The following is a 14,532-nucleotide window of genomic DNA, read 5'->3' as shown; positions in this document are numbered from 1 at the left end:
TGCAGTTATACTCCTTCTAGACTTCTAATTGATAAATTTTTGTCAAATAATTTTCATCAATAATAAACTAATGTGTTTTATTTATTTAAACTAAGATGTTTGTGGTGTTGCCTGCCTTTGATGCTAAACTTCATAAATGTGTTGATCTGAATCATACAAATTAAATTTTATTTTGAGACTCTTTGGGATTATATGTATCTGTGTGTATGCTACAACATTTTGAGTTGTTTTGTTCTTAGATTGTTATCGTTGTTGAGTCTACTCTGTAGGAGCAATCACAAGATTGCTACATATTTCATTATTACACACTAGTATAATATACATTATATATTTATATAAAATGCCTCTCACATTTTCACATAATATTCAGAGCAGTTAATACTTCAAGTAAAATGTCTTCAATTCAAAGGGAGTACTTTATTTTCTCCAATCTATAGAATTTTCCAGGAATTCATAGTATGTAAAACTGGAGTGAGTGTGCCCCTATAAAACTCATAAAATAGAACCTGGGCCAATCCCTGTAGGTAATTGCAGGGTGGAGAGGGAACTGATAAACTATAAGTTTTTATAACTTGTCATAAAAGAATCTGCTTTCACTTACCAATAAAGTAGCAATTCAAAGCAGCTCTATTGAAATTCAAATATAAATGCAAAATGATTCTCCTTTAAGACCACCTGTGAGTCATCCATAAGGTAACATTTTTCTTAAGTAACTGCATATTAGTTTTTTTCTCCCGATTTTGTAAATTATGAAGCTTATGTTGATTTTTCCCATTAGCATACTATACTGGCATTTATGTTTTCTTAGACATTTTTCCCTTGATACTTTCTGCTGTGAGTTTCTTGAAGATAGCCAAGCTTTCTCCCACTCACCCATAAGCCTTTAAACATTTGGTCTCTCTGCCAGTAAAGTATACACTTTTTTGCCCAACTGGCAAAATCTTTAGATCTCAGTAAATGTCAGCTTTTCAAAGGATCTTTCTTCACCACTCTATCAAAAGTGGATACTCCCCACTTAGTGTTTATTACTGCACCTTGTTTTATCCTCCTTAATACTTACCCCAATTTGTCATTTTTTATTTAGATGTTTTCTTGTTTATCAACTGTCCTCCCCAACAGGCTTTAAGTTCTATGAAAGCAGTGACTATGTCTTACATGACCACTGTTCACAGACTGTCAGTAGATACTGCTTAGATAATTAAATGAAAATATGCTGAAACTATAGGGATAAATAGGAGCAGAGCCAAGCTGGGCTTGAGGTGTCCATATTCAAAAGGTTCGAAGAACCCTCACAGAAGATAAATAGAGGAGAAAGACATAAGAGATGAGGTATAGTGTAGCATCTGGGAAGCCAGGGAAGTATGGAAATGGAGGAAGTTTTGGTTCTATAATAGGTAACTAGAAATGTTTTGGGAAACTTAGGACAGGACCCTAGAAAGGAAGCTAGTTGATCACACTTGGAGTCATGGTGAATTGGAAGCAATACAGGGAACCTGTCATGGGAGGAGGATGGAAAATACAACAGCAGTTAACTTAGCCCTGTGTATATGTTACTCACTTATTTCACAAAAGAAAGCATTTTTCCAAAAGGGCTGCCATGAAATGAACGTTTATATAGAATATGAAGTCTAAGACCTGGATTAGGTTTTTTTGTTTTCATAAAGTGGTCTCTGTTAAATTATTTCTAGGACTTGTATTTCAAAGATCTCACAGATGCTAGTGTGTAAGACTGTAGAAGATTAGGATTGATATGACAGCAATACTGGATATAAATGCCAGCAAAGATTTAATCTGAATTTATACTTTGATTAGGATTGTTATTATTTCTGTCAGCACCCTAATGACAAAGTTTCATAGATTTTAAGTAGTCTGTAACAAACACATTTTTTCCATAAGTCCTGTTATATTTAGTTCATGGTTTTACAAAACATGAGGCCTTACAGCAGAAAAGCCTATAAAAAAATATTAGGGAATTTTCTGCCCTCTAGTAAAATGCAGACTCCATCGAGAGGGATTTTGCATGTTCTTCTTCACTACAACCAGAACATTCTACAATTCATTGCATATTATATCACTAGTTATTATATTACTGATATTCATAGTGATCATGAATCTCCAAGGATAAATTAATCATAATTATGTCATATTATTTAACTCTTTAATGCCTTGTTGTGAACATTAATGATATACATGTATTGAATGTTTGCTATGTCATAGTATATCTTTATATTTTCATCTGCATAATTCTTAGGTACTGTTATTCACATTTTATATATTATGAACTGAGACACTGAGACATGAAGAGGCTTGTCTAGGATCACACAGATAGTAAATACAGAATCAGGAGATAGTTTTCTTTTTTAATTAAAATGTTATCTAAGAGCCTCTGTGTTCTTGGTATGGCATCAAGGCTTTTACAAAGACTACATTATCTGCTAATAATGGGATATTGTGATAAGAGTTTCAAAATATTTCTAATCTATACATTGCTAGTCATTCAGCATCAACATATGAAAAAGATTGTTACTGGCTACTAAAGAAGTCCCCTTACTTTTGGATACATTATTTCCTGGAACACAAAAACTAGTTCTGCCTTATAAACACTACCCTGTGTTTTCGTTAATGATTAAAGTATTGTACTTTACTACAAATGATTAGTATCTTAGCTCTACTCTGCTTCTAGACAATATCATAGAGCAAATCATTTTCCTGTTTTATAAATGAAGCTCTTACTATGTTTGAGAGTGTCTTTTCATCTTGATATTCTCATTCTTAGGCTAAATATATTCATTTTCTTTTACTTACCTTAATCTATGTTAATTTCAATCCAATTTGTTCACATTTTTTGGAAAAGTGGCATCCAGAACTGGACTTAATATTCTAATTGTGATATGAAAAATATGGTATTACTGGTTTCTGTATTTGATACTGAATTACGACCTACCGTAACTCCTTGATTGTTTAAAGATGTGCTGTCAAGACATTATTTACCTCTTTGTGCCCTAGTATTCTCATCTCTAGAATGGAGATAATAATACTGCCAATCTCATTCATGTTGTTCTGTTGTTTCAAGTACTGAGTACATGTCTAGTACACAGTAATCTCTCAGCTATTAGCTGTTACAGTTTAACTGTAAATTCCAATTTGCCCATTTATCTTTGTTAGATTTCATCATTTTATTTTGAGTCAATATCCTGCCTGTTAAAATTCTGTTGAATCCTGATTTCTTTGAGCTATGACAATAGCTCTCTCCCAAACTCCCAAAATTGACAAATTTTACAATGTCCCTTATTGGTTATATTTATTCAAAACTTTAGAAAAATATTGAACAGTGAACTTAATCAAAATGGCAATAATTTCTTTACTGGTGGACAATTTTTTATTTATAAGCCATTTTGTTTGGGAGATATCATTATTTAAAAGCAATTTCAATGCTTCATTCATTGTGCTTTAGCAAAGTGTCTACTTCCATGTCTTTTAAAATAAGATTTGGTGATTACTTGAAATTTTACTTTTAGTTAGTATAAAATATGATCCATTTAAAGAAGCATTAATACAGTGCATAGCAGAAACCAAAACTTGAGTTGATCATGCCGTAAAATGAAGGAAATGATTATAAAAAAAGAAAAGAGTCAACACTCATCATCTTAGGTCAATATTATTTTCCATTTTGGAAGAAATTTAATCAAAAGTTATCAAATTAGTGTTCTGTTTTTCCTGCTTAGATGGACATTTATCATCTGCCACTGCTATTGATCCATACATTCGTTTTTTCTCTTAACATACACAATTTGACAAGTTTCTTCTTCCTCTGATGCTCTTTATCCTTCCGTCATCTCCATGTCCCTAGAGAACAGTCTTCAGCAGCACAACAGTTAGTAATTCAGACACCTCTTGGTATAACCACATATCAGGTCACAGATTAGTTTGATGCACAAAGATTGAGATAAATCCTTAGGGGAAATGACACTTTTTTTTGTTCAGCGGTCTTAATAAAACTTTACATAAAGTTTTCTTGTAACCAGATCTCTGCCTGGTAATATGGCAGCATGAGCAGACTCCTCTGAAGGCACTTGGTGGGTTCAAAGCTTATTTTGTCAAATCTAGAAATAAAACTTTTGTTTTAAGAAATGGAGTTGGAGTTAGCAGGTCTGTATTTGTTTTGAAAATATAGTCATGTTTATAGTTGTGTGTGTTCTACAAAAAACTTTAATGACAAAGCACCATTCCTGTTTGATATCTTGAAGAACTTTAGGAGTTTAGTAATAATAGTTATAACCAGCATTTATTAGGCACTTACTGTATACCATGCACTAAGCAAACTTTTTTATGTAGGTTATCTCACTTAAATGTCATAATAATTCTAAACAATAAAATTGCTATTATCATCATTTACCAGTAGGAAACTGAAACACAAAAAGTCTTTAAGTGTCTTCTAGAAAAACTTAAATTGAATATGTTAATGCATTATTGTAGATGAGCCAAAAATACTTGACAGCCAAAAAGGGTCACGAAGGCCTGAGAAGAGAACATAGCCATATACAGATTCCTCCATCTTAATACATCTACCATGGAAGTTACCTAACAAAACTAGTTTCAAAAATTGTTCTTGGAAAACATCCCATCCACCTACCAGTAAATTTTAATCAGATATGATTTGAAGTTAGTGGACAGTGTCAAAAGATTTTCTGGGAATAATGCGATTTCAATTCTGTTAATTATGGGGTGGGTTAAAGTAGCAGAGAGTAAACTGGATGTGAGAAGGGGATCTTGGGGTTTGGTGGGAAGAAAGGGGCCCAGAAGCTGTGGTTTATCTAGTTCACTGGCAGAGTCACCTGTGACCTTGAGAAAGGAAATTACAAACACCTGCTACACTTCAAACTATGCTACCCACATGCCACAGACAGCTGTTTGAAGAACAGGAGTGAAGGAATGAGAAGGTAATGGTGAATATCACCCAAGAATGAGGTCCTTGGGCTTTGTCCCTTCCTCTTGAGACCTATTTTAAAGCTCAGTGTATATACTTTAAGTTGGAGCCGATGGCTAAGTATGAATGACTCCTCAATTAATGTTTCTAATATTAATTATTCTTTCTTTTATCCATTCCACTAGAAAAATCATTACAATAAGTGCTTAGGCTCTTAACTGTTTGGTAAACCAAAGAACCTAAAACGTAGTACAGCTCAATACAGCTCCTGTCTTCCCCAGTCTTTGATCCTTTCCACTTTAATTTTTCTATCACTTGTAATACCAGATGCTTAGTTCCTACCAAGAAAACCTTAGGTAATGTATTAAGCTTATATTTTTCTCTCATGTTCCACATGTATTGCTTTCTCTTTCATTGTATTTTCACAATCTAACCTCTTTTGTCATTTCCAGAGCCAGAATCAAGGCTTTCCTCTCTGACATGGAGAGCTATGGTCTCCTTCTCTTTATTTTTGTTTGTATCTGTTGCTTTATTCATCATAACCAGTTTCAACTACCATAAGCATAATTTCTATGATGTTCTTTTTTTATGTCTTACTTTGATATAATTCACATAAAGTATATTTTTAAAGCCTAACAAGTCAGTGGCTTTTATTATATTCACAGTTTTGCAACCATCATCATTCTCTAATTTTGAAAAATTTGGGGTGATTTATTACCCCAAAAAGAAATCCCATACTCAGTAGCAGCCCCTGCCACTCCATTTGCCCTTTCTCTCTCTAGCTCCTGACAAATACTAATCTACTTTCTATCTCTATGCATTTGCCTATTCTTGGCATTTTACATAAATTCAATCATATGTGACCCTTTGTATCTGGCAGCTTTCACTTACCATGATGTCTTCAAGATTCATCCATGTTGTTGATGCATCAGATTTTCATTCTTTTTTATGACAATAATATTCTACTATATAGATACATCACACATTAACTCATTGATGAACTTTTGAGTTGCTTCCATTTTTAGCTGTTATGAATAGTGTTATATGAACATTCACATACAGATTTTTGTGTGTATATGTTTTCAGTTCTCTTGGGTATATATTGAGTAGCAGAATTGCTGCATCATATGATGTCTATGTTTAACATTTTAAGGAACTACCAAAGTATTCTTCAAAGTGATTGAACAATTTTACAATCCTACAACCATGTATGAGGTTTTCAGTTTCTCCACATCTTCACCAACATATGTTACTGTCTTTTCATCATAGCCAACCTAGTGGGTGGGAAGTGGGATCTTGTGATTTTGATTTGCATTTCCTTAATGACTAATGATGTATCTTTTGAAGTGCTATTCATATATATATATATCATCTTTGGAGAATCTGTTCAAATCCTTTACCCATTTTCTTCTTCTTTTGTTAATTGAATTATAATTAACACAGTATCTTATTAGTTTCAGGTATATTACAGTGATTTTTCATTTTTATATATTATGAAATCACCCCCATGGTAAATTTCCTTACTGTCTGTCACTGTACAAGGTTTTTACAGTATTATTGACTATATTCCCTATGCAACATATTATCTCCCCTTAATTCATTTATTTTGTAACTGGAGTTTTGTTACCTCTTAATCCCCTTTACCTATTTTGCTCATCCCTCCCAATATCTCTCCTCCCTCTGGTAATCAATAGTCTGTTTCCTGTATCTACGAATCTTTTCTGTTTTGTTTATTTTGTTTTTATGATGCCACAAATAAGTGAAATCATGCAGTATTTGTCTTTGTCTGTCTGACTTATTTCATTTAGCATAATACCCTCTAGAACCATCCATGTTGCAAATGGTATGGTTTCATTCTTTTTTATGGCTGAGTAATGCATATACATATGTACCACATCTTTATCCATTCATCCATTGGTGGACACATAGGTTGCTTCCCTATCTTGGTTATTGTCAGTAATGCTGCAGTGAACATAAGAATGCATCAGTTCGGTGTTTTCATTTGCTTTGGATAAATTCCTGGAAGTCGAATTGCTGGATCATACAGTAGTTCTCTTTTAATTTTTGAGGAACCTCCATACTGTTTTCCATAGTAGCTGCATCAATTTACATTCCCACCAACAGTGTGCTAGGTAGGGTTCCCTTTTCCTGACATCCTGGGCAACACTCATTATTTTGGATGATGGCCAATCTGACAAGTACGTGGTGATAACTCATTGTGGTTTTGATTTGCATTTTCCTGATGCTTAGTGATGTTGAGTGTCTTTTCTTGTGTCTGTTGACCATCTGTATGTATTTTTGGGAAAACTGTCTATTCAAGTCCTTGGCCCATTTTTTAATTGGGTTGTTTTTGGTATTAAGTTGTGTAAGCCCTTTATATATTTTGGATATTAACCCCTTAGCAGATGTATGATTTGCAAGTATCTTCTCCTACCACTTCTGATTTCTTGGCCAGTCTCCAGTGCACTGTTGAAGTGGCAAGAGTGGATGTCTTTGTCTTGTCTTGTTCCTAATTGTAGAGGGAAAACTTCCAGTCTTTCACCATTATGTTGTTAGCATAGTATTTTTTGTGCATAACCCAGATGGTTGAGGAAGTTCCCCTCTATTCTTAGTTTGTTGAGTGTTTTTATCATAAAAAGATGTCAGATTTTGTTAAATGCTTTTTCTGTATCTATTGAGATGATTGTGTGAGTTTTGTCCTTAATGCTATTAATGTGGTCTAGTACATAAACTGCTTTTCATATGTTAAACCAGCCTGTCAGTTTTGGGATAAATCCCACTTGGTCATGGTGTATAATCCTTTTTATATGCTGTAGATTCTGTATAATAGTACTTTGTTGATGCTTTTTTCATGAGAGATCTTGGCCTGTAGTTTTCTTTTCTCACCTAGTTTTGGGATCACAGTAATAACCATAGAATGAGTTGGAAAGTGTTCTTTTCACTTTTACTTTTTTGGAAAAATTTGTGAAAGATTGATATTATTTCTCTTTAAACATTTGGAACAATTCACCATTGATGCATTTTGTGCCTGGGCTTTTCTTTGTGAAAAGTTTTTTGATTCAGTCTCTTTAAGCATACAGTTAATAATAGCACTCCCTCATAATACTTTTTATTTCTCTAAGGACAGTAGTGATATCTCCTCTTTCATTCCTGATTTTATTAATTTGCATATTACCTTTATTTTTTCACCCCTTGGTCAGTCTAGCTAAAGTTTTGTTAGTTTTCCTGATATTCAAAGAACCAATGTTTGGTCTCATGAATTTTCTCTATTATTTTTCTATTTGCTGTTTTCTAATATTTACAATTTATTTCCTTTTTGCTTTGGGCTTAGTTTTATTTTTCTAGTTTAAATTATAATGTTAGGCTATTGATTTGATTTTTTCTTCTCAATAAAAGCATCTTCTGCTATAATTGGTTATTTAGGAATGTGTTCATTTCCACATATTTGTGAATTTCCCAAATGTCTTCCTGTGACTGATATTTCTTTGTATTCCATTGTGGTGTAGAACATACTTTTTAATTTTGGATATTCTTAAAGGCTTATTTTATGGCCTAGTGTATTGTCTATCTTAGAGAATGTTCTGTGTACATGTAAGAATATGTACTGCTGTTGTCAGGTGGAGTATTCTATAGATACCTGTTAGATTTAGTTGGCTTATAGTGTTGATCAAGTCTTCTGTTTTCATCTGCCTAGTTCTTTTCACTGTCAAAAGTGGGATATTGAAGTCTCCAACTGTTGTTGAGTTGTCCATTTCACCTTTCAATTCTGTCAGTTGCCTTTTGTATTTTGAGGCTGTTTTAGGTGTATATTTATTTATACTTATTTGTGTCTTCCTGTCCTTTGTCTCTACTGACAGTTTTTGTATGAAATTCTGTTTTTCTGATATCAGTATAGCCACTCCTCTCTTCAAATTTCTTTATATGGCATATCTTTTTCATCCTTGTCAGCTTTTTTGTGTGTGTGTTTAAATTGTTCCTCTGGTAGGCCAGCATATAATTGGATCATGGTTTTGTTTTGTTTTTGTTTGTTCTGATGATCTTTGCATTCTGCTTGGAGTTTTTAATTCATTTACATTTAATGTAATTACTGATAAGGTAGAATTAAGTGGACAGTTTAATTTTATGTCTGATGACTTTTTTTGTCCCTTTATTCCTTTATTCCTCTCTTTTTGGGGGCTGAATTAATATTTTCACCCCTTTTTCTGTTTCCTTTCCTTCTGCAATTCCCAGTATGCATATGTCAGTACACTTGAAAGCATTCCATGGTTTTCTGAGATTCTGACATTTTTATTCATTCTTTTTCTTTTCTGTCCCTCAGACTAGATAATCTTAATTTATTTAAGAGTTGAGTCTTCCCTCTGCCATTTCAAATATACTATTTGCCTCTCACATGAGCATATTGTACTTTTCAACTCCAGAATTTATATTTAATTTCTTTTTATTGATACTTTCTCATTGCTGAGATAATCATTCTCATACTTTCTCTTAATTCTTTAGACATGGTTTCATGTAGGTCTTTTATCATGCACAGACTGATTTAAAATCTTTTTCTAGTAAACCTAATCTCTGAGCTTTCTCAGGCAATTTCTGTTGAATTCTTTGACTCTTGTATAAGGTTATTCTTCACTGTTTCTTTACCTGTCTCATGATTTTTTGTTGAGAACTGAACATTTAAGATAATAATGTGACAAACCTGGAAGTCAGATTCTCTACCCCCATCCCCATCCCAGGTTTGTTATTTTTGTTATTACTGTTGCTATTTGTTCATTTAGTGACTTTTCTTCAGTAATTCTGTAAAGTCTGTTTTTTTGTATGCAACCACTGAGGTGTCTGTTTGTTTAGCTTAGTGATCAGTTAATGATAGACAGAGATTTCCTGAAGAACCTGGAACCAAGTCCTGCAGCCTTTTGCAGGGGACTCTGTGTGTGTTTTGGGACACATTTTCAATGCTTCAGTAGGCTCTTTATAACTTTGCATTGCTTTGACTTCACTTTCTGCTTATGCAAATTTTCAGGGTTGGCTAGAAGTAAAAGATTAGAGCATTCTCTGGTCTTCACTGGGAATACACACAATCTTGTGCATGAACACAGCTCTCTAGATTTCTAGGAATGTGTCGAAGCTTTTCAGAGTATCCTACAGACATGTCATTTCCCAGTTTTTCCTTTTAATTTTTTGGTCAGTCCCTTGTTTGTTCTAATTTGTGTCACTGCCTAATTTGCCATAGATTGTTTTTGACATTAATTTTTAGGAATATATTCACATAGCTGGCTGTGAGTCACATCAAGTAAAGACAGGACCTGAGAATGGTGCTTTTCAAGGACTTCCACTTAGGTCATATAGTGGCATTTCTCTGGAGATGGGTCTTTGGAGAGACACTCTGAACCCATTCTGCCCTATCCAGTGACTGCTAGCCTGCTCGTTTTCACAGTTAGAGTTATGAGTCTCAGTTTTTAAGGCTGCCATGGAGCTGTCAAGAGGGTAATGGAAACAGGGCAGGTTAAAACTTCACAAAGCGTGCTTTTTTACCAAGACTCAAATGTTTTTCATGACTACCTGCCATATTGTTGGAATCCTTTGACTAATTTTCAGAGTTCTTAAAAAGATTTTGACAATTATCATCAGTGTTTTTGCTTTTATAGAAGAGCCCTTTTTCATTATTCCCCAATTTTGGAAGTGCATCCCTTCTATTTATTTGGTCTTAAGCTCAGAGTTTTACATTTGCTTCCTAAAAATTCTATTTGCTGACTTCTGTTTTGCCCTTCAAAATAGTATTTAGTAAGTTTTAGAGCCTCTGCTCAACTGTATATATTTTCGTATGTATCACAATTAGAATTATATGCTAAAGTGAGGACAATTAAGCTTCTTCATTATCCTTCTATTATTATCTTCTTATCTTCTTCCCACCAGACCAGATACTCACATATATGTGCATGAACTTTTCCTAGGATATTTGAATTGAAATCAGAATTAGAAATACATAAGCCTCAGTGTTTAAATAATATGAGCAGCTAACTATTGATGTCTGGCTATCAGCAACCTAAAAAGCTCTCCTCTTTCCATTTAAATGTATTACTCAAGATTCCTTCATGAAATCTCTCCATATTCTACCTGTAACTGTTTCCCTAATCCCTTCCACCTTAAGTATAAACTACAGTGATCAGATGGACACGGATGTTAATATACATATATAAGCTGTCACCTTGGCCCAATTTCAGTTTCCTATGCAACTTTCCAGCTTAGTGGCCTCAACAAGTTGTGACTGAAAAGCTAATATGAAGAAAAGTGCTCTGGTGATCTTCTTCAGGTGCCTTATTTATGGAAACACCAATTCTGTAATACCTTTCTTTTGGCATAATCTTAGGGAGGGAAAGTCACAGGCATTGAACCAACCAGCCTTGTATTTGCTTTTGGTCCCATGAAAATCTCTACTTCAAACTTAAATATGTAAATTTAGTGATTAAAAGCATAGGCTTAGAGAAAAGTAGACTTGCTAATATCTAGAATCTTCCAAACTGTGTGATTGAGACAATAATTCTTTTAGTTCATATTATAATTAAGGAAGAGTTATGATAAATTCTAGAGTAGTTACAAATATATGTGTGTGTGTATATTCATATATGCATGTGTATATTAACATGCTTCAGCACATCCTGGCACATACTGAGCATTAAATAAATGGTAGATACATATATTCCTAGATGTATCTAGACAAATACACAAACATAACTATAGCATAGCAAGTGAAGTAATAAAAGTAGATATACACTGATGCTGAAAAAACTCAGACTGAGGTTTATGTACTTGTTATGAAAATTAATGAATTTCAAAACCTTGGTTGAATAAAAGTAAAACCTCTAAATGAGATGTTTTTAAATGAAATATTTCACAAAACAGAGTAGATAAACTAGATTAATTTATGCTAAATTTTAAGATTTTTAAGTATATATTATTTGAAACAGTATGTTTTCTTAATTATAACCTAAGCATCTTCATGTCAAGACTGTATGCACTATTTCTTTTCTTTTTATTTTTTATTAATGTATGGTATTCAGTATTTCATTGTATTTCCCATACAATGTAGTATCATATATATAGCACACAGTTGAGATATTTATTATATGAATGAGATATTAATTCAGCTTTTTATATATTTATAATTTTAATGAGTTCTGACATTTAATAATTTTGAACAAATTTCCTTAGCAGTGTTGTTAAGTAGTTCTCAAAACTTTCTGTACATATTATCTTGAAATATCGAGAACTACAACTCTTTGCACTTAAACTGATACCCAGAAATCCTGTAGACACTTTTAAGCTTCAAAAGGAGTCTTAACTTAATTCTCAAAAGACTTGCCTCCAGACCTCATGTTCTTTTTAAGTAATAGGTGTATTATCTCTATTTCATGTATTTATGCACAGAGAAACACACCCATATTTCATTCTAAAAGAGAACAAGGGAAATTGTAGATCATTTAGGTATTTTTATGGTCCTATACATTCCTAGTCAACTTTAAAATAGGCTTTTCCAAAGTAGTTTTAAAGCACTACAAGTCTACTTGAAAACTTTAATAACTTATGTGTCTGTCTATATGTATTAAGTGTTGTAATAGTTATGTATTCATGTGTTTATATTGTTAAACCTAGTAGTTTTTTTAATTTTAATATTTATATATTTCTATGTTTATGTATTTATAAAATTTTTTACTACTTCTCTCAATACTTGTGGCTATGGGAAGCACCTGGCCAGGAGAGTAGTATCTAGGGGTAAGTAAAACCAACTAATAAATGCAGTACAATTAAAAGAAGAATATTAGATTTATCATAAGGGATATATTTCTATATATAATCTCTGTAATTCATAGCTTAAAATGTGAAGTATAAAATTTATAACTACTAAAACTATAGATTCTGAATGCTATTTGCAAATACTTGAATTTATTTTTGTTCAAAAATATTGTCTGCATCTCGTTCTTCTTTACTAATAACTTATATTTACTCATAGCTACTGATTCATTAATAAAATTTAAAGAAATTCATTATCCTTTCTGAAGTAATTCATAAATAAGTTTGGTATTCATTATCAAAATGCACCCTGGTACTGTTATCGGCAACTTAAACACAAGAGTAACTTATACAAATATTAAAGGTATCCCTTTTTTGAAAAGGACTACCAGACTAGAAACAATGGAACATCCAATAAAACAGAAGCTCCCTGAGAGAAGGAGCCAAGATGGCGGTGTGAGTAGGGCAGTGGAAATCTCCTCCCAAAACCATATATACTTTTGAAAATATGACAAATACAACTACGCCTAACAGAGAGACCAGAGGATACAGTACAACAACCAGGCTACATCTACATATGCGAGAACTCAGCATCTCACAAAGGGGGGTAAGATACAAGCCGCAACCCAGCGGGACCCAGTCGCTCCCCCGCATCCCAGCTCACCGACGGGAGGAAAGGAGTCAGAGCAGGGTTGGGTGGAGGGGGAGTGGAAGTGCAGGACTGCTAAATAAACAGCCCTAGTAATCTGCACTGGGAGCTCAGACATATATTGCAGGGTGTGATGGATATTAGAGAAACGGAAAAGTAAAATCTGTGAGCAGGTCCCTGCAACTGGCTCCCCTGGGTAAAAAAAAAAATGCAACTGCTTTTTGAAAGTCTTAAACAGACAGGAGCCTTACAGCTGGATGGAATCAGCCCAGCACAATCAGCCCAGCAGGCTGGGAAACCTGAGGAACTTAAGGTGCCCCAGCTGCCTGGGTGGCAACACAACCCTGAAGCCCCTCACGGCGATAAGCAGCATGCCATTTGTTACCCTGGCCAGCAGGGCCCCGCCACAGCGGCCGAACAGCCAGAGAGTGACCGCACCCACAGCGGCCGCCCAGAGTCTCCTCCCGGTGCACAGCCACCTGGGCCAGACCCAGAGGCCACTGACGGTGCACAGCTGCTTGGCGCAGGCAAAGGAAGCCTGGGCAAGGTGCCATGGGGCGTCATTCTCACAGGAGAGCACACCCGGCACACCTGCCACTACCCACAGGGCTCTGTGATGCCCCGACGGCTGCCCCGCCCACAGCGGCTCAGGGGAATTAACCCAGACTCTGCTCACAGTGTGCAGGTAACTGACACAGGCAGCAGAGAAAGGCAAGGTGACCAGCAAGCAGGAAGGGACTTTGTTCTCCCAGCTGATACATGTGCCACCTGCCTGCGAATACCTCTATCGTCATGAAAAGGCAGAAGAATTTCGTCCAGTCCAGAATTACAGAGACAAACCTGGAGAGAGGGCCTGGGGAGATAGATATAACCAATCTTCCTGAAAAATAATTCAAAATAAAGGTCATAACCATGCTGATAGACCTGCCGAGAAATGTGCAAGAGCTAAGGGATCAAGTCAGGAGGGAGAATACAGAAATAAAGCAATCTCTGGAAGGACTTAAGAGCAGACCGGATGAGGTGCAAGAGACCATTAATGGAATAGAAATCAGAGAACAGGAATACAAAGAAGCTGAGGCAGAGAGAAATGAAAGGATCTCCAGGAATGAAAGAATATTAAGAGAAGTGTGTGACCAAGCCAAGCAGAACAATATTCACATTATAGTGCTACAGA

At 34.7% G+C, this 14,532-nt stretch overlaps 1 protein-coding gene across 31 annotated transcripts in view; it reads left to right on the top strand.

Annotated features, from left to right (window-relative positions):
* AHI1 (Abelson helper integration site 1) overlaps window positions 1–14,532 on the top strand; it is a 218,430-nt gene that overhangs the window by 137,976 nt on the left and 65,922 nt on the right. The window contains exon 23 of one of the 31 annotated variants that reach the window (XM_073219642.1): window positions 13,093–14,128. The exons of the other annotated variants lie outside the window; for them this stretch is intronic. Within the exon in view, the coding sequence (XP_073075743.1) occupies window positions 13,093–13,143 (51 nt within the window). The 3' untranslated portion in view covers window positions 13,144–14,128. Of the gene's footprint in view, window positions 1–13,092; window positions 14,129–14,532 lie in introns of those variants that run through there. 31 annotated transcript variants of the gene reach the window in all.

The sequence above is a fragment of the Manis javanica genome, chromosome 13, assembly GCF_040802235.1.
Source record: "Manis javanica isolate MJ-LG chromosome 13, MJ_LKY, whole genome shotgun sequence".
NCBI classification, from domain to species: Eukaryota; Metazoa; Chordata; class Mammalia; order Pholidota; family Manidae; genus Manis; species Manis javanica.
The sequence above is the reverse complement of the archived record's forward strand: the minus strand, read 5'-3'. Positions and strand labels throughout refer to the sequence as shown.